The 21,057-nt window shown below is 56.0% G+C and overlaps 10 protein-coding genes across 10 annotated transcripts; 5 read left to right on the top strand and 5 right to left on the bottom strand.

Moving 5' to 3' along the window:
• Nucleotides 1-2,649: 2,649 nt before the first annotated feature.
• PG998_012852 (uncharacterized protein) lies at nucleotides 2,650-4,561 on the top strand (the record flags this gene model as incomplete). The annotated part of the gene is made up of 3 exons (XM_066879668.1): nucleotides 2,650-3,206; nucleotides 3,380-4,283; nucleotides 4,421-4,561. The coding sequence occupies 3 exons, from the start codon at nucleotides 2,650-2,652 to the stop codon at nucleotides 4,559-4,561; spliced, it is 1,602 nt and encodes a 533-aa protein (XP_066726052.1).
• Nucleotides 4,562-4,696: 135 nt separating this feature from the next.
• PG998_012851 (uncharacterized protein) lies at nucleotides 4,697-5,113 on the bottom strand (the record flags this gene model as incomplete). The annotated part of the gene is made up of 1 exon (XM_066879667.1): nucleotides 4,697-5,113. The coding sequence occupies one exon, from the start codon at nucleotides 5,111-5,113 to the stop codon at nucleotides 4,697-4,699; it is 417 nt and encodes a 138-aa protein (XP_066726051.1).
• A 1,467-nt stretch (nucleotides 5,114-6,580) lies between these two features.
• Nucleotides 6,581-7,012, top strand: PG998_012850 (uncharacterized protein; the record flags this gene model as incomplete). The annotated part of the gene is made up of 1 exon (XM_066879666.1): nucleotides 6,581-7,012. One exon carries the CDS (start codon nucleotides 6,581-6,583, stop codon nucleotides 7,010-7,012), a length of 432 nt encoding a protein of 143 aa, XP_066726050.1.
• Nucleotides 7,013-7,148: 136 nt separating this feature from the next.
• PG998_012849 (uncharacterized protein) lies at nucleotides 7,149-8,782 on the top strand (the record flags this gene model as incomplete). The annotated part of the gene is made up of 2 exons (XM_066879665.1): nucleotides 7,149-8,464; nucleotides 8,536-8,782. 2 exons carry the CDS (start codon nucleotides 7,149-7,151, stop codon nucleotides 8,780-8,782), a joined length of 1,563 nt encoding a protein of 520 aa, XP_066726049.1.
• Nucleotides 8,783-9,978: 1,196 nt separating this feature from the next.
• On the top strand, nucleotides 9,979-11,311 carry PG998_012848 (uncharacterized protein; the record flags this gene model as incomplete). The annotated part of the gene is made up of 2 exons (XM_066879664.1): nucleotides 9,979-10,488; nucleotides 10,589-11,311. The coding sequence occupies 2 exons, from the start codon at nucleotides 9,979-9,981 to the stop codon at nucleotides 11,309-11,311; spliced, it is 1,233 nt and encodes a 410-aa protein (XP_066726048.1).
• A 186-nt stretch (nucleotides 11,312-11,497) lies between these two features.
• On the bottom strand, nucleotides 11,498-12,025 carry PG998_012847 (uncharacterized protein; the record flags this gene model as incomplete). The annotated part of the gene is made up of 1 exon (XM_066879663.1): nucleotides 11,498-12,025. One exon carries the CDS (start codon nucleotides 12,023-12,025, stop codon nucleotides 11,498-11,500), a length of 528 nt encoding a protein of 175 aa, XP_066726047.1.
• Nucleotides 12,026-12,690: 665 nt separating this feature from the next.
• On the bottom strand, nucleotides 12,691-13,215 carry PG998_012846 (uncharacterized protein; the record flags this gene model as incomplete). The annotated part of the gene is made up of 1 exon (XM_066879662.1): nucleotides 12,691-13,215. One exon carries the CDS (start codon nucleotides 13,213-13,215, stop codon nucleotides 12,691-12,693), a length of 525 nt encoding a protein of 174 aa, XP_066726046.1.
• Nucleotides 13,216-13,947: 732 nt separating this feature from the next.
• PG998_012845 (uncharacterized protein) lies at nucleotides 13,948-15,368 on the top strand (the record flags this gene model as incomplete). The annotated part of the gene is made up of 2 exons (XM_066879661.1): nucleotides 13,948-14,035; nucleotides 14,110-15,368. The coding sequence occupies 2 exons, from the start codon at nucleotides 13,948-13,950 to the stop codon at nucleotides 15,366-15,368; spliced, it is 1,347 nt and encodes a 448-aa protein (XP_066726045.1).
• A 309-nt stretch (nucleotides 15,369-15,677) lies between these two features.
• Nucleotides 15,678-17,588, bottom strand: PG998_012844 (serine carboxypeptidase; the record flags this gene model as incomplete). The annotated part of the gene is made up of 3 exons (XM_066879660.1): nucleotides 15,678-16,557; nucleotides 16,599-17,110; nucleotides 17,172-17,588. The coding sequence occupies 3 exons, from the start codon at nucleotides 17,586-17,588 to the stop codon at nucleotides 15,678-15,680; spliced, it is 1,809 nt and encodes a 602-aa protein (XP_066726044.1).
• A 1,183-nt stretch (nucleotides 17,589-18,771) lies between these two features.
• Nucleotides 18,772-19,988, bottom strand: PG998_012843 (NAD(P)-binding protein; the record flags this gene model as incomplete). Its single annotated transcript, XM_066879659.1, has 4 exons — nucleotides 18,772-18,908; nucleotides 18,981-19,103; nucleotides 19,206-19,404; nucleotides 19,455-19,988. 4 exons carry the CDS (start codon nucleotides 19,986-19,988, stop codon nucleotides 18,772-18,774), a joined length of 993 nt encoding a protein of 330 aa, XP_066726043.1.
• Nucleotides 19,989-21,057: the final 1,069 nt, after the last annotated feature.

The following is a 21,057-nucleotide window of genomic DNA, read 5'->3' as shown; positions in this document are numbered from 1 at the left end:
CGAGAACGCCCGGTGTGCGAAGTACTATTATACCATGACCTCCAACACAGCCCCAGGTTAGACGAAAACCATACGGTGTTCATGTTACACAACATACAGCATAGCCCATTGCCATCCTTCACCCGTCCAGCCGTGCCCTTCATCGGAAAGCGGTAAGCTTGAGTGTAGCATGGGTCACTGGCCCCTGCTGGTGCATGACCAGGCGAGGATGGGACTGGCAAACGTGGCGTGATGTCTAATATCTACATCGGTCTGTAATATGCACGACGATGTGTAATGCATATGCACGGCGGCACCAGACTACGATTGTCACATGCGCCATAGTTCTCCATGGGGAATAAGAAGGACGCGAACTGCAGGGGTGCTTCCAGAAGAGGTCCTATGCTATGGCCACTGGTGTGTTCTACCCATGAGAGGAAACGGTGTGACATCGCAAGGCGTGATTGAAAGATTCATTACGATTCGTTGATGGCGACTTGATGTAGCATGATCCTCCAAGTTGGGAATCGGGGTATATTCAGAAGCAAAACCCCGACGGAGCAGGGTGGTATAACCCAGGGTTGCATAGTTGAGTTTTTTAACAACCCTCCAAGGAGACTGTATTAGATTGCCATAGATGACAGCATGTATGATGAAACTATGAGGCATACAATTCATCGGATGTGGACTGGAAGGCAGGAAATCTTCATCGGGCGATATCCACCGGATTAGTGATCGCCAACGATTAGGATGTAGAAGCCGATCCATGGTGTAGGTGGAATGCGGTTCTGGATTAATATGTGACTGAAGAGGTAACCCGGGATCCCCCTTGAGATTCCTAGTTTAGGAAGGTCGATGTGTCTTGAGTTCCGAGATTGCATACCATGGGGATCTCTGGGAGATTCCAGCCAATCAGGCCTGCTGGTTGGTTGCGAACCTCTTAATTCAGGAAGTCCTGTCGGTGGTGGGATGGAACGGGTGCCGATGACTGTTATCTCTCCACCGAAGACTTGTTACATATGTACGGGCCGTGTAGGCGTCCACGAGAACAGCCGGGGAGATTTAATTGATGGTTATTGGACACGACCACTGCGAGGCGTAGCAAACTGCGTCGTGGTGTGCCAGCACGGAGCGGGTTTAATGCGGGATACCGTCATAATACGTCACAGGGCATTGCTATCGTTGCAAATATGCCTTGTTGCCTGCCACGAGAAAGGCAATTCAGCCTGTCAGCCTAACGTCTGCCTGGACATAACGTGGTACAGGCCGGCAATTGTTACCCCGAGAGAATCCTACGAAGTGAAGTCGAAGAAATCATATGCAGTTAGATAGAATTTCTAATGGCGGCCTCTAGCAACCTGATGGTTCCCGGGTAAATATTCACTTCTCTGCAGCCCGTTGGGAGTTCTGGATTGGCAGAATTAAAAAGGAGCAATCTTCTTACACAGTTATATAGCAGTGATTTATTCCAAGTGTATGCTAATATGCCCACTCAGAGCCAAAACGTCCATGTTTGCATGTGACCGACCTTGACTTTGAACCGAAGGGCAAAAAATGAATAAAAGAATGTTTACATGGGCTGCAGGTGAGATACAAGGGGGAGCTGAATGTTAACAGCTCACCTCATCTGAGACCTAATTTTGATACTTGCTTTCTTGCTGGCGACTTGCATGGAATTGGAGAAACGAACACCAATTCCATTGCCTCATCCATCTGCTACAATACTATATGCAGCTCATTGCTACATTAAATTCAACCCCACGAGTTGCATTCAAATCTTTCATCAGACCCCTGTTACAACAGCCTGGCCGCAGCCTTCAGCTGCCGTGCCCCGGACCAATCATCACCCTTGTTGAGGCAACACCGCTCCGCCTGAGACTGAACCCACCGCGATTCGTCATAGTTCTTAATCAAACCCTGGACTTGAGAGAGCCCCCAAAAGGTTGCGTTTCACACGCTCAACGTACGCTAAAGGGGATAGCCCAAGAATACTGCAACCGGCCGCCTCGGAAACGAGAAAGCAAGCATTGTCCGTGCACGAAATCAGGTATAGCAGTGTGGCAAACGCCTTAGGCAAAGTTGGTGAGGCCAAAGGTAAGACTTCATAGATACCGTACAACCGCAAGAACTTCTCTACGCGCATGTGGGCCGCCGTCGACCCGCGGACGGCCGGGAGACTGGATGATGCCGGGCGTGCGCAGGCTGTTCCTACGGGTACACAACTAGGAATGCGGCCTACTGGCGGTGCAGCACAACGGCTCAGTGCGATCGCCGAAAGACAGAGCGGTGCGCTGAGAAAGCCTTGTATAAATGCGGAGGGCGGTACAGGGAATTATGCAGGGGCGCCCACACACAGCCCGTTTGCGATGCGCCTCGCTTTCAGCTCACCCCCAGCTCGTGTTTATGGCGGATTATGCTGTGTAAGCAGACCCTGGTCAAGATCTTCAAGATCTTCATAGTTGATAGCTAAGTTTCAAAGCGAATCCTTGTGGCAATGGTGATTTATGTGATGTTTGCCAACATAAAAAGAATAGCGCTGCATGGCCAGTCAACGTCTCGGACTCTATCAAGTCACAATTTGCCTTCCAACTCAGCAGGCGCTTCCTCGACATTGAGAAGTAGCACGCACCTATAGCTACGAGGCCCACGCAATCGAAGGGGGGCTACATAATGATCAGCATGGACAAGTCTTCTTACAAGCCGATCGCTTCACCTGAGCCACCGGCCAAGTGTCGCCAAATATCAGCCTTCAAGAAGGCTCTGATGCTCTTCCCAATCTGCTTTTCAACCACGATTAGCTACGTGCTGCTTGCCAATACACAGCAGAGCTGGACCGTCCCCAACGGCTTCTATTACGACTGGATCACAGATAACAGAGCATCTACACAAACAATTGTTCAAATCCTTGCAGCAGTTTTGGGCATATGTCCACGGTTGACCGTTGCTCAAGGCTTCAATTTCTTAACTCGTCGCTCTCTATCCAGCCACCCATTGTCTCTGGACTTCATCGATTTCTTGAATGGCCTCGCCATGTCCCGAGTCAACTGGTCGCTTCCGTTACCTTACCTGCCCTTACTCTGCATAGCCGAACTTCTCGCCCTTATCCCCGCGGCACTATGGGCAGGCGCTTTGACACCCGTTTATGTTCCTATGACAGCCAAAGGGCCATTTTGGATCAAGGTCCCGACCTGGAGCAATGCAACACAGGACATGTGGTGGCGGAACTGGTACGACTATGTCTATCAGGGGGCACAACTCTGCAGACAGAACTTGGGATTTTCTCCTATGCTGTGCATACGTCCCGTTACGGCTATCTTCTCAATGACGTCTCTGCAGCATCGACTCTGGATGGGAAGCACCCCACGTTTACGAAAAGCGACAACACAAACTACACCTATAGCGGTCGCTCTTATGGCGCAGGCTCATCAGTTGGTCTCAATGATAGCTCCCTCACCCAGGCGCCACACATTGTCGCTTACAGTTATAATGAGACTGCCTACCACGTCAAGTACCAATGTACATATAACGGATCTGTCAAACAAGCACTAGAGGAGCGTGAAATCCCGGGTCAAGTCGTAAAACAATACTTCACACACCCAACCAGCCAGGAGGCAGGATATATGACCGGGAATTTTGCTGGAACGGACAAAGTTGTAGCATCAAGCACCGTCTCGGAGAAAGAATTTGTCCTCAGTACGATGGGCTATAGCACCCTACAGAATGTCTCATGTTGGACAGACATCGTACCGACACTTTTTCAGGTCAATGTCCATATCGATAAAAGACAGATCTCTGTAATCCCAATTCCGCAGGCCGAAGTCAGCAACCTGGAACCACCGTATAGGATCGCCATTAAATGCACAGATTCAATGGCCGCCTTAGCCATGATATCCAGCACTTCATATACGTCGATCTTTCCAGATATGTTGATGAACAACATTTACAAGGTTCAGAAGCAACGTACAAATGAGACGGTCGAGCAGAAGAACCTGCGCGGGGTCGCTGAATCAGCTAATGCTCTTTTTGATCAGTCGTTCATTGGAGATGCCAGCGCTCAACTGGTTATTGCCCAGGAATACTCGAACCAGAACGCCACAGTCACCGTACTGGCACTCACCGTAGGTCAGCCCGTGTTCATCTACCTCGCTGTCGCCATGAACACTGTTGTACTCATAGCCTCGCTAGCCGAAGCTATACGTACCAAGTTCTGGAGGGGGCTGACCAGTTTGGACATGACCAACACCAAGAGCGTGATTCTTGCCAGTTCAGCGGGGGGTACTGCAGTATACCAGCACGTAAAAGGGGTATATAAGCTCACTCATGGTGAGGAGTGGGAGGGGGACAACGACAACAAAGTAGTGGGGAAAGTAAAGGTCATGTTGACTCATAGTCGAGGCATTCCAAGTATATCACTAGCGACATAAAGACTACGTTATTTTAGTATGAGATAGTGTTCGTTCTTTGCCTCTACTCATCCCCTGGTACTCCATCTGACTCTGTCAGTTTGGCCATGGTTGAAGCCGTGACAACCGCCCTAGCACTGTTAACAACATCCAATATTGTATTAGGCTTTATACTGTGACCGGCCTAATCGAATGCTCAATGGATCTTGGTGCTCTGTGTGCGGGTGTCGAGGCGCTTCAATGTCGACTTCATGAACTTGTCGAAAGTGTTGAGTATTTTGTTGTTGTAGTTGACAGCCCCATAATCCTTCAGTTCAAGGGAACGGATCTTTTTTGTTGAGTTCTTTAATGACACGGTCTCGCTTTGCAACGTCGTGATCCTTTTTTATAGCAGCGTAATACTTCTGTTCGAGTGCCAAGTTGTTCATTGCAATAGCAAAGTTCTGATTTGCATTAGCAAGGTTCCGCTTTGCAATAATATTGTTCTGCTTTGCAATAGCATTGTTTTGCTTCGCGGCCTTGGTCTGTTGCAGCTCAGCCTGGGTATCTTGGAGTTCCTTTTCCAGCATAGCGTTACGCTCTGTAGCCTTTCTCAGCTCGTCCTTTATCTTTCCTGTCTCTACGGCGTGTACACCCACGGGGTTCTGGGCGTGTCTTTTCTTCCACGCGTCCAGGAGGGCCTTCTGCACGTGTAACGTCTTCACGGCCACTTGTTCGTCATCTGTCGGCATCCGAGGTTCGGTCAGTTGGTCTGGTTGATAACAGGAGCGAGAAAACCGTCAAATCAATGCTCACGTACAGCTCAGGTCTGCCAGCAATCTGTGTTCGGAGCCATCTTGGCTTGATGCGTCGATCCAGACGCCGGTGTCGCTGAACTTGGACAAGTCTACTGATTCGCCATTTAAGATTTGTTGGCTGAGGCTTTTGGGGGCTGAAATTCCCTCGCTCGTACTGCTGGAAGTGCTCATCATGGGATATCGGGCTTCTGTAGTGTGTAACTCTTGATCACGAGAAATAGAGAGGGAGCGAGGCAGGCCTCTTTATACAGAATGCCCTAAGTCATCGGAGAAAGGAAGCTGCCATGAGGTTATTCAGCCTATTTGAGTTCGATCGATTGAATTTGTTACAAAATAGTTCTCAGGCTATTGGGTATAATGGCCACTTGGTTACGTGCGCAGATTTAAAAAGGCAGATTTATAAGGTTTCGTTTCTTTAAGGTGCATTTAGACTTCAGATGTACAGAAGTATCGCACTATTATGAGTAGAAAGAAAGAAGGGCTAATATGTAAAACACCTCAGACATATCTTTAGGTAAATGTGGTTGCTGCTTTCCAGATTCCAGGGAGTCATCAAAAGTGTTGATAATGAAGTCATAAACCTGGCAGACTCAGCTAGCTTAGAAGCAAGCTCTATTGCTATGGATAATATTCTGGAAGCCGTGGCTGCATTCGAAGCGCATTATGCCATGGTTGTTTGCATTAGTCTACAACTGGCTACACCGATTCCCACATATCGAAGCTTGGTTCAACCTTGAGATGGTACCTTTTAGTGGCATATGGATGTGCAAACTTACACCGCGTATAATTGCCGGTTGCTTCAACAAAGATTAGATAGCATAACCGCCGTCACATCCCGCGCATCTGCCGTCCCATCTTCACACCTGAGACATTGTTGTTTGGAAACTTTTAAGTTTTGGTCGAAACGGTGAGCGTGATGGCCAAGTCCAATCGGAATGGCCGGTGCTAGATGATCTGCTGACGTCCATTTGTTGTTTGGTTGCAGGGGTCGCCCTGATGGCTTGGCACCGAGGCACCGGCCAGCAGCGGGTTTCCTTGTTCCCGAATTCCAGGTAGCCCGCGGCCCCCAATGCATCCGCGTGCATACGAGCTGTGGGAAACCGGCAGGTTGGCCTGTCAGCACCAGCCCCAATGCAGAAGATATGTCGAAGAGCGGCTGAAGTCTTCTCCAACACGTCAGCCTTGGCGAAACGCGTCAGCCCATCAATTGCATGAGAGGGACACGGGTGATATTACTGTCTTAGGTCGGCCTGTTTCTCCCCCCGCACAATCCGGGACAAAACCTCACTCTCCCCTTTTGCTCACCTACACCAAATCCACTCCCTATCTCAGCCTATTTTCTAGTGGAATTAGCTCGGAGCGGCCACTACTGAGACGAATTCTCCACCACACCGGCAGATAATGGGCGAAAAGTCGGGATCCGAGTTCATTGCGACTTGCGCGAACCTGGCAAGATGGGCCGAGTCGGGGTCGAGGGAGATCGACGCACTCTTGGATGACAGCGGCGCAGCGCCACCACACAACGGTCGCGCCGGCCTCTCGCAACTGTGGCCCCTTTCCGGCTTCCTGCGGCAATTGCGCGACGAGGCCAACCGACTCAAAAGCACTCTCGAGGGGGCGTCGGTGGTACTATCGCCGCGAGTGCAGACAATATGCTCAACGTACCTAGTGGAGTGCGATGCGGCGGGTGCCGTACTGACCAAGCAGCTCATGCGGCTCACGCCGGAGACGCCGGCGGAAACCATCAACATGGCGACGGTGCAGCAGTACGAGTGCTTCGTAAAACCCGTCGTGATGCTACTTGTCGTCTTGTTGCAGACTCTACAACAGTAAGACCACAAACGCAGCAAGGGTTTTAAACCAAGAGACACTACTAACCTTGCCCACTGTTTAGGAACTCAATAGTGAAGCAGGAGGAAGGGCTGGAGGACGAAGATGTGAAGTTGCTGATGATAAGAGTCGGATCTTCATGTCGAGCTATTGGGAGATCAGGAAAGTCGGGGAGCATCCTCCTCGAAAGTCCGAGTGGTCGTTTATCCTCGTCCTCAAAAGAAGCTTCTTTCGACACACTCCCTCCTGCGTACGAGGCGTCCCAGCCCTCTCAAGACTCCTCCCACCACGCTCGGATAGGGTCCACCACATCGTCGGCCATGACAAGTGGCAACGGCGCAAGCAAGGATCGATCGTCCGCCGGCTTCAAGGGTTCTTCTCCAAGCCGTTCCGCGCCGCGACCGACGCGCTGCGGCCCAAGCCCGAGCCTCTGGTGACGCCGCTGTGCCAGGCCGCCAGCTACGGCAGCGTGGCGCAGCTCAAGTTCCTGCTGGCCGAGGGCGCCAACATCGACGGCCGCGACGAGGAGGGGAAGACGGCGCTGGTGCGCGCCGTCGCCGCCGACCAGCTGGGCGCCCTCGAGTACCTGCTCAAGGCCGGCGCCGACCACCGCGTCTGCGACGGCGGCGCCGCGGGCCGCCCGCCGCTGTTCCACGCCGTCGACGCCGAGAACGGCGGCGCCGTCGACCTGCTGCTCGAGTACGGCGCCTCGGCCCTCCAGCGCCACGACTGGTCCGGCGAGCCCTACCTCGCCAACCTCGTGCGGCGGCGCGGCGCCACGTCGCCCGAGTGGCTCGAGCTGCTGCTGTCGCGCGGCGGCGGGGCCGACGCCGCCGGCCTGCTCGACTGCTGGATGCAGCCGCTCGTCGTCGTCGCGCTGCAGAAGTCGCAGCAGCATCCCTCCAACGCCGACGCCGACGATGATGGCGACGAGGTCGTGCGGCTCCTGCTCCGCCACGGCGCCAGCCCGGACACCCGCGACGCGAGCGGCTACCCGCTGCTCCACCTGTGCGCGGCGCAGGGGCGCGGCGGGCTCGTGCGACACCTCCTCGAGCTCGGCGCGGACCCCGGCTCGAGCGACATCAACGGCACGCCGCTGCTCGTCACGGCGGCGAAGCGGCACGACGTGGCGCTGGTGCAGACCCTCCTGGAGCACGGCGCCGACGCGAACGCGCACGACATGTACCTCAAGCACGTCCTGTTGGTGGTATTGGAGGACAGCAAGCTGGGCCACGCGGACAAAGTGTCGTTGCTGTCGCTGCTGCTGCAGCACGGCGCCCAGCCGCACCAGGCCCACGACGTGTGGAACGTCACGCCGCTGGAGAAGGCGCTGGGCCCCTTCCTCGCGGCGGTCGAGGGGGCGGAGGGAGCGCGCACGGGGAAGCGGCGGCGGCGGCGCTGCTCGAGATCCCGGCGCTCCTCCTGCGGCACGGCGCGGACCCGGACCAGCGGCTGGTGGGCAGGAAGAGCCGGGACGGGAAGCCGCCGCCCACGATGCTGACGCACGCGGTCGAGCGGGCGCGCAGCCGGGAGCTGGCGGAGCTGGCGCTGGATTGCGGCGCCGACGCGAACTTGGCGGACGACGAGGCGGACCCGGGCCGCGCGCCGCTGGCCCTGGCGGCGCGCAGTGGGGACAGGCGGCTGGTGGAGATGCTGTTGGAGAACGGGGCTAGAGTAGAGAGGGGGACAATGTCGGGGCCGGGCCCGGTAATGGAAACTGTCGTGAGATCGGGGAATAATAACCCTGAGATTGTCCGGTTGTTGAAGGCATGACGGCATTGGTGTTATGAAAGAGAGGAATGTCCCTCGGATCAGAGTGCAGCAACTACACGACTAATACTTATTCCCTCGGTGTCGCAGCATCGACGTCAAATCAAGCTTGTGGCATAGTGCAGAAACCATCCCGACACGATCGTCTGAAGTTGTCGCGAAGTCAATAATTGACCGTCCCGACAGACCGGGCGGCTCGCAAATTTGCCTTTTGATCAGAGACAGTCGGCATTTGAAATCGGGGAGCATGCAGAAGTGGACGACAAAGCCGATTATCGAACAGGACTTGGCTTCTTACTGCGTCGACGATGGTCGGGTTCATCTTGAAGATTTCTTTCCAGATGCAAGAGGTTGCTATTAATAGCATAGCAATGGGGCAAAACGATGGGGACCCCAAATTGCTAGCAGCGCCGCTAATTCAGGAACGGGATTTGAGACAAACTCTCCGTCTGCAGTAAGGCGCTGGATTAACGGCGACTCCCGAAACGACTGGTTGGGTTCTTAGTAACTAATCAGTCCTGGATGGTTCTTGGAGGATTCGCCTGCACCCCTCGCACCCGCTTCCAGCTTCTGGTGTCTCGAAGCAATTTAAAATTTCAACACTTTTGTTTTCTTCATTACTAAGGCCCTTGAACATCTCCTGCAGACGTCGTCTATTAGCCGGGGCTATGCTATCGAGACAGGGTTGATGGGAGGGGCTGAAGTGGATAGTCCTACCATCATCGCGCCGACTAGTGGACGGGGGCAATCTGGGAGCCCAGTAAGCAGCCCTGGAATGCCAGTCAGAATGTCTGTCAGTCGGCTGCATGAGGAGCTGAGCTTACCCCCCTGTACAATACATGGCTATATTTATCAAACGTGGTGCCTGAAAGTGCACTTCCTTGTGGACTGGTTTGCATCAACAGAAATGGGCCAATCGTCCGCCAAGCCAGTAGGCAATCTAGACAAGATCGTCATCGGCTGATGTTTACTTACTAAGGGGCATGGGACATTTGCGGCTGACATGCCGTTGTGGACAACCCGTTCCGAACATGGGGGAGACGCCCACATACATATAATACACGGGAGCCTAATCAGGATTTTCCAGAACTAATACCAGCAACCACACACTCTCGTTCACCTTCACTCATTTACTCGTTGAGTTGTTTAGTTGCTTTAGTATCCTAATTCCACCCCTCCTCTTGCCAGTCGTAACCACAATGCTGGGCTCCCTCCCCCTCGCCTTTCTGGCGGCCACGGCCAGCGCGGCCAGCATCTCGGCGCGGACGGAGCCGGTGCGGCCGCGGTGGCAGCCGGGCAGCACGCCGATCCGCGGCGTGAACCTGGGCTCGCAGTTCATCGTGGAGCCGTGGATGGCGGCGGACGCGTGGCGCGACATGGGCTGCGGCTCGGCGGGCGACGAGTGGACGTGTGTTCAAAACCTGGGCCAGGACAAGGCCGACGCCGCCTTCAAGAAGCACTGGGCCTCCTGGGTCACCAAGGACGACATATCCAAGATCGCCAGCCTCAAGCTCAACACCGTCCGCATCCCCGTCGGCTTCTGGATCAAGGAGGACCTCGTCGACCGCAGCAGCGAGCACTACCCCAGGGGCGGCCTCGAGTACCTCGACAAGATCGCCGGTTGGGCTAGCGACGCTGGGCTGCAGATCATCATCGACTTGCACGGAGGTCCCGGCTCGCAGAGTAAGGATCAGTCTTTCACCGGCCACGTAAGTTGCCTCCCCTTTTCCTGTTCTACCCGTTCCCCCAACATCACAGTCCCCCAGCCGGCCAGGTAGTTACTAGTGCTAACGTTTGCCGGTCGATCAGGGCACCTCCAACCCCGGCTTCTACACGCAGGCCAACTTCGAGCGCGCCAACAAGTTCCTCGAGTGGATGGCCGAGCGCATCCACAAGAACAAGAACTACCGCAACGTCTACGCGCTGCAGGTCATGAACGAGCCCGTGCACGCGGGCGAGTTCCCGAGCCAGGCGGCCGACATGGTCAAGAACTTCTACCCGGCCGCGTGGTCGCGCATCCGCAACCGGGAGAAGAGCCTGGGGGTGGCGGCCAAGGACCAGCTCAACATCATGTACATGGGCCAGTCGTGGGGGTCGGGCGACCCGGCCAGCCACCTGCCGGCGGACCACGCGCTGCTGTCGACCGACGACCACAAGTACTACCGCTGGGACCCCCAGTTCGGCGAGGGCTCGTCGCGCCAGGACTACCTGTCGGCGGCGTGCGCCGACAACGGCCACGGCCGGAGCGTCGTGGGCGAGTGGTCGCTGCAGGTGGCCACGGACAGCGGCGACGACAAGAGGTGGTCCCCCAAGGGCAACGAGAACAACGCCGACCTCAAGACTTTCTACCGCCAGTTCTGGGGCGCCCAGGCCCAGGCCTACGAGAAGGCCGGCGGCTGGGTCTTCTGGTCCTGGAAGTGCAACTGGATCGGCGGCTTCAGCGAGTACCGCTGGTGCTACGAGGCCGCCGTCGACGCCGGCGTCATTCCCAAGGACGCCACGAGCGCCAAGTCGGTTTCGCCCTGCAAATAATTATGGGTTGCACCATGACTGGAGTTTCTTTTTTTTATATAACAATTCCGGCGCTCCCGCTTTCTTTTCTTGAGACAAACTTGTACAAATAATCACGAATTCAATTGGTCTAGCCTCAATCACTTGACAAAATGTCGTTTATATATCCATCTACCTTCCAAATTATTCGCCTTCGCTGTAATTATTCTAGAAGTACGCCCGCACATTTGACGCCGCAGCGGGCATAGCCGCAACGATGGGGGCTATAGCCGCGACCCACTGAAGCATCTCATCTGGCTGCGTCTTCTCTTTGTTTTTTGCCGTGTCACTTGATTTCTTTGTTCCCGCAGAACCTTCAGATATGGGCTTATAAGCGTTGGCAATATCCTGTTGAATAATAAATCCATTCGGCTTATTGTGAAACTCCACATGGTGCATCTCGAAGTGGTGGGTGCCACCCGACCCCTGATAGATTGCCGTGACCACCGGCGGGGTCAGCTTCTCGCCGCCGCCAACATAGCCGGAACTTGAACTGGTAACCGTAAGGGGTCCGATTGGTGAGCAGCTGTCAGCGGAGCAGGACTGAGAGTTCTCTGGGCTGGTGTGGCTTTCATCGAGCGGGATGGATACAAGCGGAGCTTTGGGTGAAATGATGACAGTGCCGCTATCTGATACGACAGCAGACGGGGGTTCCCCAGTCGTTGACCCAGTGGTTCTGGACCAGAGTCCGAACATCTTGGAAATGGCTAACGTTGATGAAATGCAACTTTGGTCGTGGGAGGTGGCTTTGACTCAGAAAAACGTAGGTGTAATGGTTCTTCGTGTTCATATTAGGCGAGTAGCTAAACCGGATTTACAAGGAGAGTCTGTATGACTTAAGTAGTTGGGCCGATTTGTCCTGGGGACCGTGGCACGTAGACGTTCGTGTCAACAGATTTCTTCGAGAAGGTACTCGATGTCCATAAATTATTTCTTTGGGGGCCCATAAGGTGATGTCCAAGGGGTGTATCGCACGGCTCTTTGCCAACAAAGACATTATTAGATCAATAAGCATAGTTGGCTTAGCGAGCCGCAGTATCGAGCAAGAAATACCACAGTTTCCACGACCATTAAGGTAGTATGTGCAAATCATTTATCGTACTCGAAGCTGCTTAGTGTCTGACAATCCCGAAGAATTCTCGGGTTTGAAGACTCGGAAATTTATCATTGATTCCGCTATCCCCAAACTAACACCACCATCTGGCCTCATACAAAGAGATCGTGCCAATCTTAGGTACGTATGAGTTTTGCCTACAGGACTGTGTGGTAAAGCTCTTTACTTCCTCTGACCAACGCCTGGGCCTGGTATTGCAATCATCGTAAAAAGTTATATGTAGATTAAGAGAAGCAGTATCTATCGTCTATTCATCTTCATCTTCATCTTCATCCTCCTCTATCCGCGTCACACACACATGCGTCACGGATCTACGGTTGGCGGCAAGAAAGAAGAAAGACAGGAAAAAAGCAAGGATAGCACTGCCCGTGATCCTGTCTTGAGTTCGGCCCTGACGTTCATGGTCGAGCTCGCTTCTAAGCCGCCCATTCTCCTCCCTGGCCGCCGCAAGAGGAACACCTTCTCCTCCTGTACTAGGATTATTTACGCTCACATTAACGTTATTATGATTATGAACCGTGATTGGGGGTTCCGAAGTCGTATTCGTGGGGTCTGCCGCTGGTTGGTTTGTGACGGTCGCGGCAGAGGCTGATGATGAGCGGCATTGCGCGCCGTCACTTACAAAGCCAGACAGCCTGTGGTCGAGGGCGTTGGTTCGGACAGTATCGCTGCCGAAAGATGGGCGGCCTGATGATGGTGTCAACTCTGCGTTGCTGGGCTGATAGCCTGGTGTGCTGCTGATGCTGCTACTGTTGGTGCTGTTGGATGCCATATTGCTGGGATAGGGACGGGGGGATACGACGTGGTGGTACGCCGTTGCAGAATGAAGTGTCGACCGAGGCAGTGCTGTCCGAGTAGTAAGTAGACGTAAACGAATCGCCGGTAGCTGTAGAATCAGTGGAGTATTGGTAATCCTCGTCATCTGCATCACTGCCGCCTCTGGAGGGTCTTGTTCTTGGCATATTGGTGGTAGCTGGTAAGTGGTAATTTGAGCTGATGTATATCAAGTATGAAAAAAGCTACTATTGAAGAAGACTTGCTCTCAGTTAAGTAGTCGAATGAATCTGTATGTCCTAGCAAACACCGGTCGTGCTGCTTTCACTTACATGTAGCTTCGACAGGTTCGATGGCCGTGCGAGATGCGATGCCAGAGATTCTTGTGTGTGTGTGTGTTTCGCAACACGTCTTTGTTGAATAAGACATTCGTCGCGGAGAGAATTTGAGTTGAGCGACGCTGCCATTCCAGAATATTCAATAATCGGTCAGTCAATCGCAGCTACCCCAGGTGGGAAGGACGGCCAATTTCTAGTGGACGCCGCCCAGATTTTAGCCCCGCAGATGAGGGAAGCTCCAATTGCGTGGGCTGAATAAACCGCCTTGGCCCGAACCCATCAAAAATTTACCTGGACAGCCTTCAACGTCAATTGGCCATGTCGACATCGTGATCCTGTCTGTCTCTCTTTCTTTTGCAACTCCCTTGCAGTCAACAGTGGAGGATCGGACCATGTTCCCAGCACCATGGGTATGCCGGCGCTGCGCAACAGCCCTGGCCCAGCCTCTACGGCGCCAATTCCTTCGCTATGCTAGCACAGGTACGCTTTCATCGCTTGCCCCCACGACCTCCCACTCGCCATCCCGACTGACCTGATCCCGATCCCGCCAACAGACGCAGCAGGCACGACCCTGCCCCCCGCCCTGCTCCAGCGCGCCCGCAACCTCGCCGCCGAACACGCCACCCTGGCCACGACCCTCGAGCAGACCTTCGACGGCAAGGCCGCCAAGCGCCTCGGCGAGCTGTCGCGGGTGGCGACGGCCCTGCGGTCCTACGACGCCGCGCGCTCCTCCCTCGCCGAGCTCGACCAGCTGTCGCGCTCGAGCGACGCGGAGCTGCGGCAGCTGGCCCACGACGAGCTGGCCAGCACGCACGCCCAGCTCGCCTCGCTGGCGACGGCGCTGTCGGCCTCGCTGACGCCGCGCGACCCCTACGCCCACATGCCGTGCCTGGTCGAGATCCGCCCCGGCCCCGGCGGCATGGAGGGCCGCTACTTCGCCGATGCCGTCTACAAGATGTACCGCGCCTACTGCGCGCGCGTCGGCCTGCGCTGCAACACGGTCAAGTACGACGTCGCCGACGGCGCCGAGACGGCCGGCGGCGGCGCCGTCAACGAGCTGCCCCTCGCCGAGGCCGTGCTCGAGGTGCTCGACGACGGCGCCTACGACCTCTTCCGCGCCGAGGCCGGCATGCACCGCGTGCAGCGCGTGCCGGCGACGGAGAAGCAGGGGCGCACGCACACGAGCGCCGTGGCCGTGTGGGTGCTGCCGTCGTTCCCCGCGGCGCCCGAGGCGGGCGGCGGCGGCGGGTCGTCGCCGGGCCCCGAGGCCGACTTCGAGAACCCGGAGTCGGACTTCTACATCGACCCCAAGGAGGTCAAGACGGAGAAGATGCGCGCGGGCGGCGCGGGCGGCCAGCACGTCAACAAGACGGAGTCGGCGATCCGGCTGACGCACATCCCGACGGGCACCACGGTGTCGATGCAGGACTCGCGGTCGCAGCACCGCAACCGGGAGGACGCCTGGCGGCTGCTGCGGTCGCGGGTGGCGGCGCAGCGGCGCGAGGCGCAGGAGCAGGTGGCGCGCTCGCTGCGCAACTCGGTGCTGGCCAGCAGCCAGATCACGCGCGGCGACAAGATCCGCACCTACAACTACCAGCAGGACCGCTGCACCGACCACCGCGCCGGCGTCGACGTCCACAACCTGCCCGACGTGCTGCTGGGCGGCGAGTCGCTCGGCCGCCTCATGGAGTCGGCCCGCGGCTGGCTCGTGGGGCGCGACATCCAGCTCCTCATCGCCGAGGAGGAGGCCAAGGCGGCGGCCGAGGCCAAGGGGCTGGGCAGCGGGAACGGGAATGGCAAGAAGAAGAAATGATCGCAATTGGGGGTTGAATAGCCGAGCGACACCAACCAGAAGTTTTCACTCGCGAAGGAATTGTACCATATATATGAACGTGGCTACCATAGACATGCCTAGTCGGAACTCTATCATAAGAAGCTCAACCGAGATCTTTCCGTGGGTCATAAACCAGTCCTACACCGAAAGAACTATCGACATCTTCTCATATCAACATTGCGTACACCTGTTAAAGTAGAAAACCTACTCGGTATCGTGATTAATTGCATCATTAATTACTATTACTAATAGAGCGACCCCAATTCGGGTCTGGCCCCTTTTCCAGTTCTATAGCTGGAACATAAGCCCAGCGACCAAAGCAGCCACGACCCACCCACTCATAGACAAGGCAGCCTCCCCATCCGCCGCGCTGCTCTTAGGGCCCATATCCTTCTGCGCCACGCTCATGTCTACGACCGAGGGCCCCGTGCCGTTGCCGAGCGCCGCGGGGTCGACCTGCGGGTAGTCGGGCTCCGTGGTGAAGGCCTGGACGGAGCTGAGGTTGGCGACGCGCCCCAGCAGGACCTCGAGGTGGCGGAACGCGGCGCTGGGCGCGTACTGCGGCACCATGTGCCCGGACAGGTCGACCGTGACGTACGTCAGTCCACGCTCCGTGTGCGTCGTGCCCAGCACCCCCGCCCCAGCCAGGGTGGCGAGGCGTGTCGGGTCCACGCCCTGCGCCTCGATGGCGTCCTCCGACGACAGAGCGTGGTAGGGTACGTAGAAGGGGTCCCGCGGCGCCGTCTGGAACCCGAGCTTCCCGCCCCACGTCATGTTCTGGATCGTGAGCAGCGTACCGTTGGCGATCAGCACCATGTCCAGCACCCCGTGGCCGATGATGACGTTCTGCGTCGCCTCGATGACCTGCGGCACCTTGCGGAACGCGCTGGGCTCCGACTGGTCTTGGTTCTCGGCCCCCGCGAAGACGGGCTTGGACGCACACGAGGTCCACGTCACCTCCTCGGGCGCGTGGATGGCCTTTTTCACGTCGGTGCGGTTGAAGTAGGGCTGTGTGCCCACGGGCGAGTACTCGATGGAGCCCGGGAAGCCGAGGACGTCGTACAGCAGGGGGCAGGTGGTGGCGACCTGGTAAATGTCGAAGCAGGGGTTGACGGAGAAGGTCGCGGCGAAGACGACGTTGAACAGGTCGTTGCACTCCTTGGTGAAGCTGTTGGGGGTTGCGGTCCCGGCGGCGGGTATTGGAGGTACTTGGCGTTGTAGTCGGCGAAACCGCACGACTGGTGCTGCTCGTGGATGGAGGCCGAGAAGGAGTTGTTGAACGGCATCAGGTTCGTAAAGTAGTCGGCAAAGGGCACAACGACGGCGCTCGTCTGGACGAGGTCGTCGCCGATCGAGGGGTCGTAGATGAGCATGCCCGACACGTTGTAGTACGTCTCGTCCTTGGCGTCCAGCATAGCCGAGGCGATGTACGGGCAGTACATGCCGGCGTAGGACTCGCCCGTGATGTAGACCTTGTAGCCCTGCAGGGCGAACAGGTCCACGAAGTTCTTCCAGAAGCCCAGGAACTGCGCCGCGAGCTCCTCCTCGTCGGTGATGGTGGCGTTGCCCGACGCGAAGCCGGTGCCCACGGGCTGCTCAATGTAGATGATGTTGGTGAGGTGGTGCCAGCTCCACGGGTTGGGCACGGGCTTGTAGGTGCCATATTGCCAGATGAAGGGGCCGTTCTCTTGGATAAGACCTTCGAGCGAGGAGCAGCCAGGCTAGGTGGTTTGGTTAGCGGCGGGGCCATTCCATTTCGCTGTTCCTGGAGGCTTCACTTACACCGCCGTTGAGCCAGATGACAATCTCCTTCTCGGCCGCCTTGTTGGTGGACGGGAAGAACCAGAAGAACAGCTTCTCGGCCGCATTTAGGTCTTTAGTGATTGACAGCAAGCCCGAGTAGGACTCGCCGATGTCGAAGTCGACGTCGGGAATGCCGGTACCATTGACAGCGTATGCTAGAACGGGCTGGGTTAGAATGTGGCTCTGCGCTAGCGAGACGGCTAACTCACAAGAGGTGTTGGTGTTGGCGAACTTGGGTTTGGAGTTTTGCCTGGGGAACAGATGCTGGTGATCTGTGAAGAGCCCGGAGTTCCGGGGCAGGACAGGCGATTTCCTCCCCACATGTTGCAAGCTGCGTCGTGCCTCAGTGAAGCTTGCGGCCGACAGCAGCGCCGAGATCGAAGTGCACCACTTCATGTTGCGAGTAATCCAAGTCCAGAAACACAAGATTGGTTCCCTCCCAGTCGACCTTACTTGCGAAGGTTGCGGTGTGAAGATGAAAGTTCCTGGCGCCCACGACTTGGAAGAGGAAAAGGCAGACAGCAGAGGAAGTATGCAGGTAAGACAAGATCGCCACTGATAAGGACGATCGCGGCGGGGACCTCGGGATGATCTGGACCAGAAAGGGTGGGAAGCGCATGCGGGCTGGCGAGGTCAACGTAGCATCCACATGGAGCCGTAGTGCCGGAACCCATGCTGCATGGTTGATTCAGTTTGCCTTGGCAGCGTCGGCTGGCAGCCTGCACCACCGACAGAATGCATCACATACTTGAACCGACTGGCCGGACTCAGCTTGACAGGAGTTGCGCAATGGTGACGTGACAGGCATCGATGGGTTGACGGGTGGTTGGGACTCGCGATTGCGATTGCAGCGGGACACCAACTGTGCCGCTTCTTACTTCTTGACCTGCCAGAAGCGGACGTTCCTTCCTTCAACCACACGCCACCTGCCATGATTGAAGCCTGCTGGTTTCCACTTGATGGAGCCTAGAATTACAAGCCCTCGCTGGATGTTGATTCCCCTGGAAGAAAGCTTCATTTGACAGCCAAGCAAAGCTTGAACTGACCGTCGTCCCAGCAGAACTGCTGGCTGGCGGGGAGAATGTTTGTCTGTGGGCCTGAGGCCTATTTTAGTTCAATCCCCAATCTCCATGCACCTGCCTAATCAAGCCTGGCAACTCCAATTCGATCTTTTCTGTTTCCTCTTGCAGCTTAGACGCAACGATCCTAATCAGTTGAACGGCACAGTAGTTGTGGAAAGGCATTACTGGGCTTAAGATATCACGTCATGCGATGAATGAATCGACTAGGGCCAGGCACGACAAACCGCTCGATGAGGCGAATCAATCATGTTTCTTGAGGAGTCAGGCACAGCTTGGCAAGCCGACCCCGCACTTCCCCTGTCGATGGTTCGGTGAGTTCGGTGAGGTCACAAGCGATGTGCTAGTCAGGCACGTAATCAACTGAACATCACACTATCTCAATTCAAAAGACGCAATTACGAATACAGTCTTTTAACTCGAAGTATCTTTATGAATGACCCCTGATATCGCCAAATCAACAATCAGCCCCAAACTGACGCCCATCTCTTTTGCGGAGTTTAGTAGGCGAAAGACTGTGAAACTAGCTGTTCACCAACCTTCCAGAGCCTCTCAGCGTCGATGGGGTCCCGCCCCCACGGTAGCATCTCTTCACGCTTCACCGGATTGCAGTCCTGCAGATAAGATCCGTTCAATTCTGCGTGTGTTCAATCGTCAGCAGGTCCCGAGAGGCTTGTGATGGGGAGCTTTGAGTTCAGTAAAGACTTACCTGGCGCATCCAGGCTTGGGTGAAAGGCCGCAACGACGTGGGTCGCCACGCCGCTCTCCAACGTCTTGGTCTTGAAACCTTTTGCCAGGATGGACCTGTGACCCTGGATTCGATCGAGTTCACCTATATTCGGCAGAACGGATTAGTCAGACAAAAGCCATCGTTTCAATAGTCCTGATCCTCAAGGGGATCAGTCGTTGGCCAGTATGGAGTGTCTTGGCTTACTAATTTGACTAAACTCTTCGTTCTTCACGTCCCTTCCCAGGTTGGTCCAGATGACTCCCGGGTGCAGACTGACAGAGACCAAGTTTTTATTGCCCAACTTCTCAGCCAACGAGAGGGAGAAGAGCATGTTGGCAGTCTTGGATTGCGCGTAGGCGGTCCAGCGGTCATATACTTTGCCATCCTTGAAGAAGAACGTTAGCTACTGTTGGCAATGTGCACACTCGGGTACTGCGATGGTTTGTGACGTACCTCGAAACCCAGATCCTCAAACCGAACGTGCGAGAAGCGATGGCCGTCGCTGCTCACGTTGACCACGCGGACCGGGACGCCTCGGGCGAGCATCTTGGGCAGGAGCAGGTTGGTGAACAAGAAGTGGCCGACGAAGTTGGTGCCGAACTGGCGCTCGATGCCGTCGACGGTCTGGGCGTACGGGCAGGCCATGACGCCCGCGTTGTTGACGAGCACGTCGACGGTCTCGTCGAAGGCGTTGACCTCAGCCGCCGCCGCGCGGACCTGCAACTGCGAGCCCAGGTCCAGCTCGACGCACCGGACCCGCACGTCGGGCGCGGCGGCGTGGATCTGCGCCGCCGTCTCGTCCGCCGTGGCGCGACTGCGCGTCGCCAGCACGATGCAAGCGGGCCGCTGCTTCGCGATGGCCAGGGCGAAGGCGGCGCCCAGGCCGCCCGGCGTGGCGCCCGTCACGAGGACCGTCTTGCCGGCGATCTGGGCTTGGCAGTCGGCCGCCACCTCGTCGGCGGTGGTGTCGGCGGTATAGGGGCTCATGTTGGTGGATGTATGTTGTCGAGTTGAAAAGGGGAGGTGATATAGAAAGAAACGTTGGAAGAGGCTCTATGGATGTGCTTGGATGAAGAAGAAGATGTAGATGGTTGATTCCATACTCGAGGGAAGCCCAAATATAAATAAGGGACGCTGGCGGCGCCAAGTTCTCGATCGCCGTTGGTGGCCAGGCCAGTCTTACCAATAATGGCCGATTTTCAGCATTGCTTCTTGCAGAATAGCATTGGAATGCAAGTCCACCCCATTGTCATCTCTCTATTCCATGGTTTGATTTGAAATACGTCGTTCGTCTCGCCATCCTGTTCCTTGGCTAACATCGCACCTTTCCTATTTTGGTCGAATTTCTGAAGTCCCCTTACGGCTTAGTAGTCCCCGCCCGCCGTCGTCGCCGCCGGAGCTAGGCGAGACTCCGATCATATGGCCGATTAATCAGCCATGTAAGATGCGCTAGATCTGAAATGGCCGAATTAATTCGACTTCACCTCCCGTTTGGGGACAAGACCTTTCTTGCATTGTCACCCAAGATTAGAAACAACATCACCTTGCCGCAATGCAGGCCGTTCCACCCGGTCCAGTCGAGGCGGTCTTCTCACTTGGTGTGGGGACAGCTCCGGATTTAACATGCGGCTCCGGGGCCACCACGCTATTTCACTACTCGAACGGACCTGTCAAAGTTCCTGGGCCATGGAGCCGAGGACGTCCCAAAGGCGGTCAGCTTTCCCTTTTCCTCAGAGTCCTCCGATCAGGCAATTTTAGGAACATCCATGCCGTGCACAGCGTTGACAATATGCAGTAGGAGCAACCCGGAAGGCCCCCAAGGAGAAAACCGGTGACTACCGATTCGTGCACCTGACGCCCGGGCAGAAGTCGGCTGTGGCCCGCAAGAACGCAAGCCAAATGGTGGCCAAGAAAAAGGGTCGTAATCGTGTGTCGATTGTGTCAGGCCAATTAGAGCGCCAAACGACAGAGAACCCCAAGCCAGATGTCCCGGGGCTAGTCGCGCGGCTCAATCTGCACCAGATTCAAGGCGTGGACCCCTTCGGTCAGGCCCCCA

This window comes from Apiospora kogelbergensis (genome assembly GCF_038363985.1).
Source record: "Apiospora kogelbergensis strain CBS 113332 chromosome Unknown utg000008l_segment0_segment0, whole genome shotgun sequence".
Taxonomy (NCBI): domain Eukaryota; kingdom Fungi; phylum Ascomycota; class Sordariomycetes; order Amphisphaeriales; family Apiosporaceae; genus Apiospora; species Apiospora kogelbergensis.
Note: the sequence above shows the minus strand (reverse complement) of the source record. Positions and strands in the feature narration are given on the sequence as shown.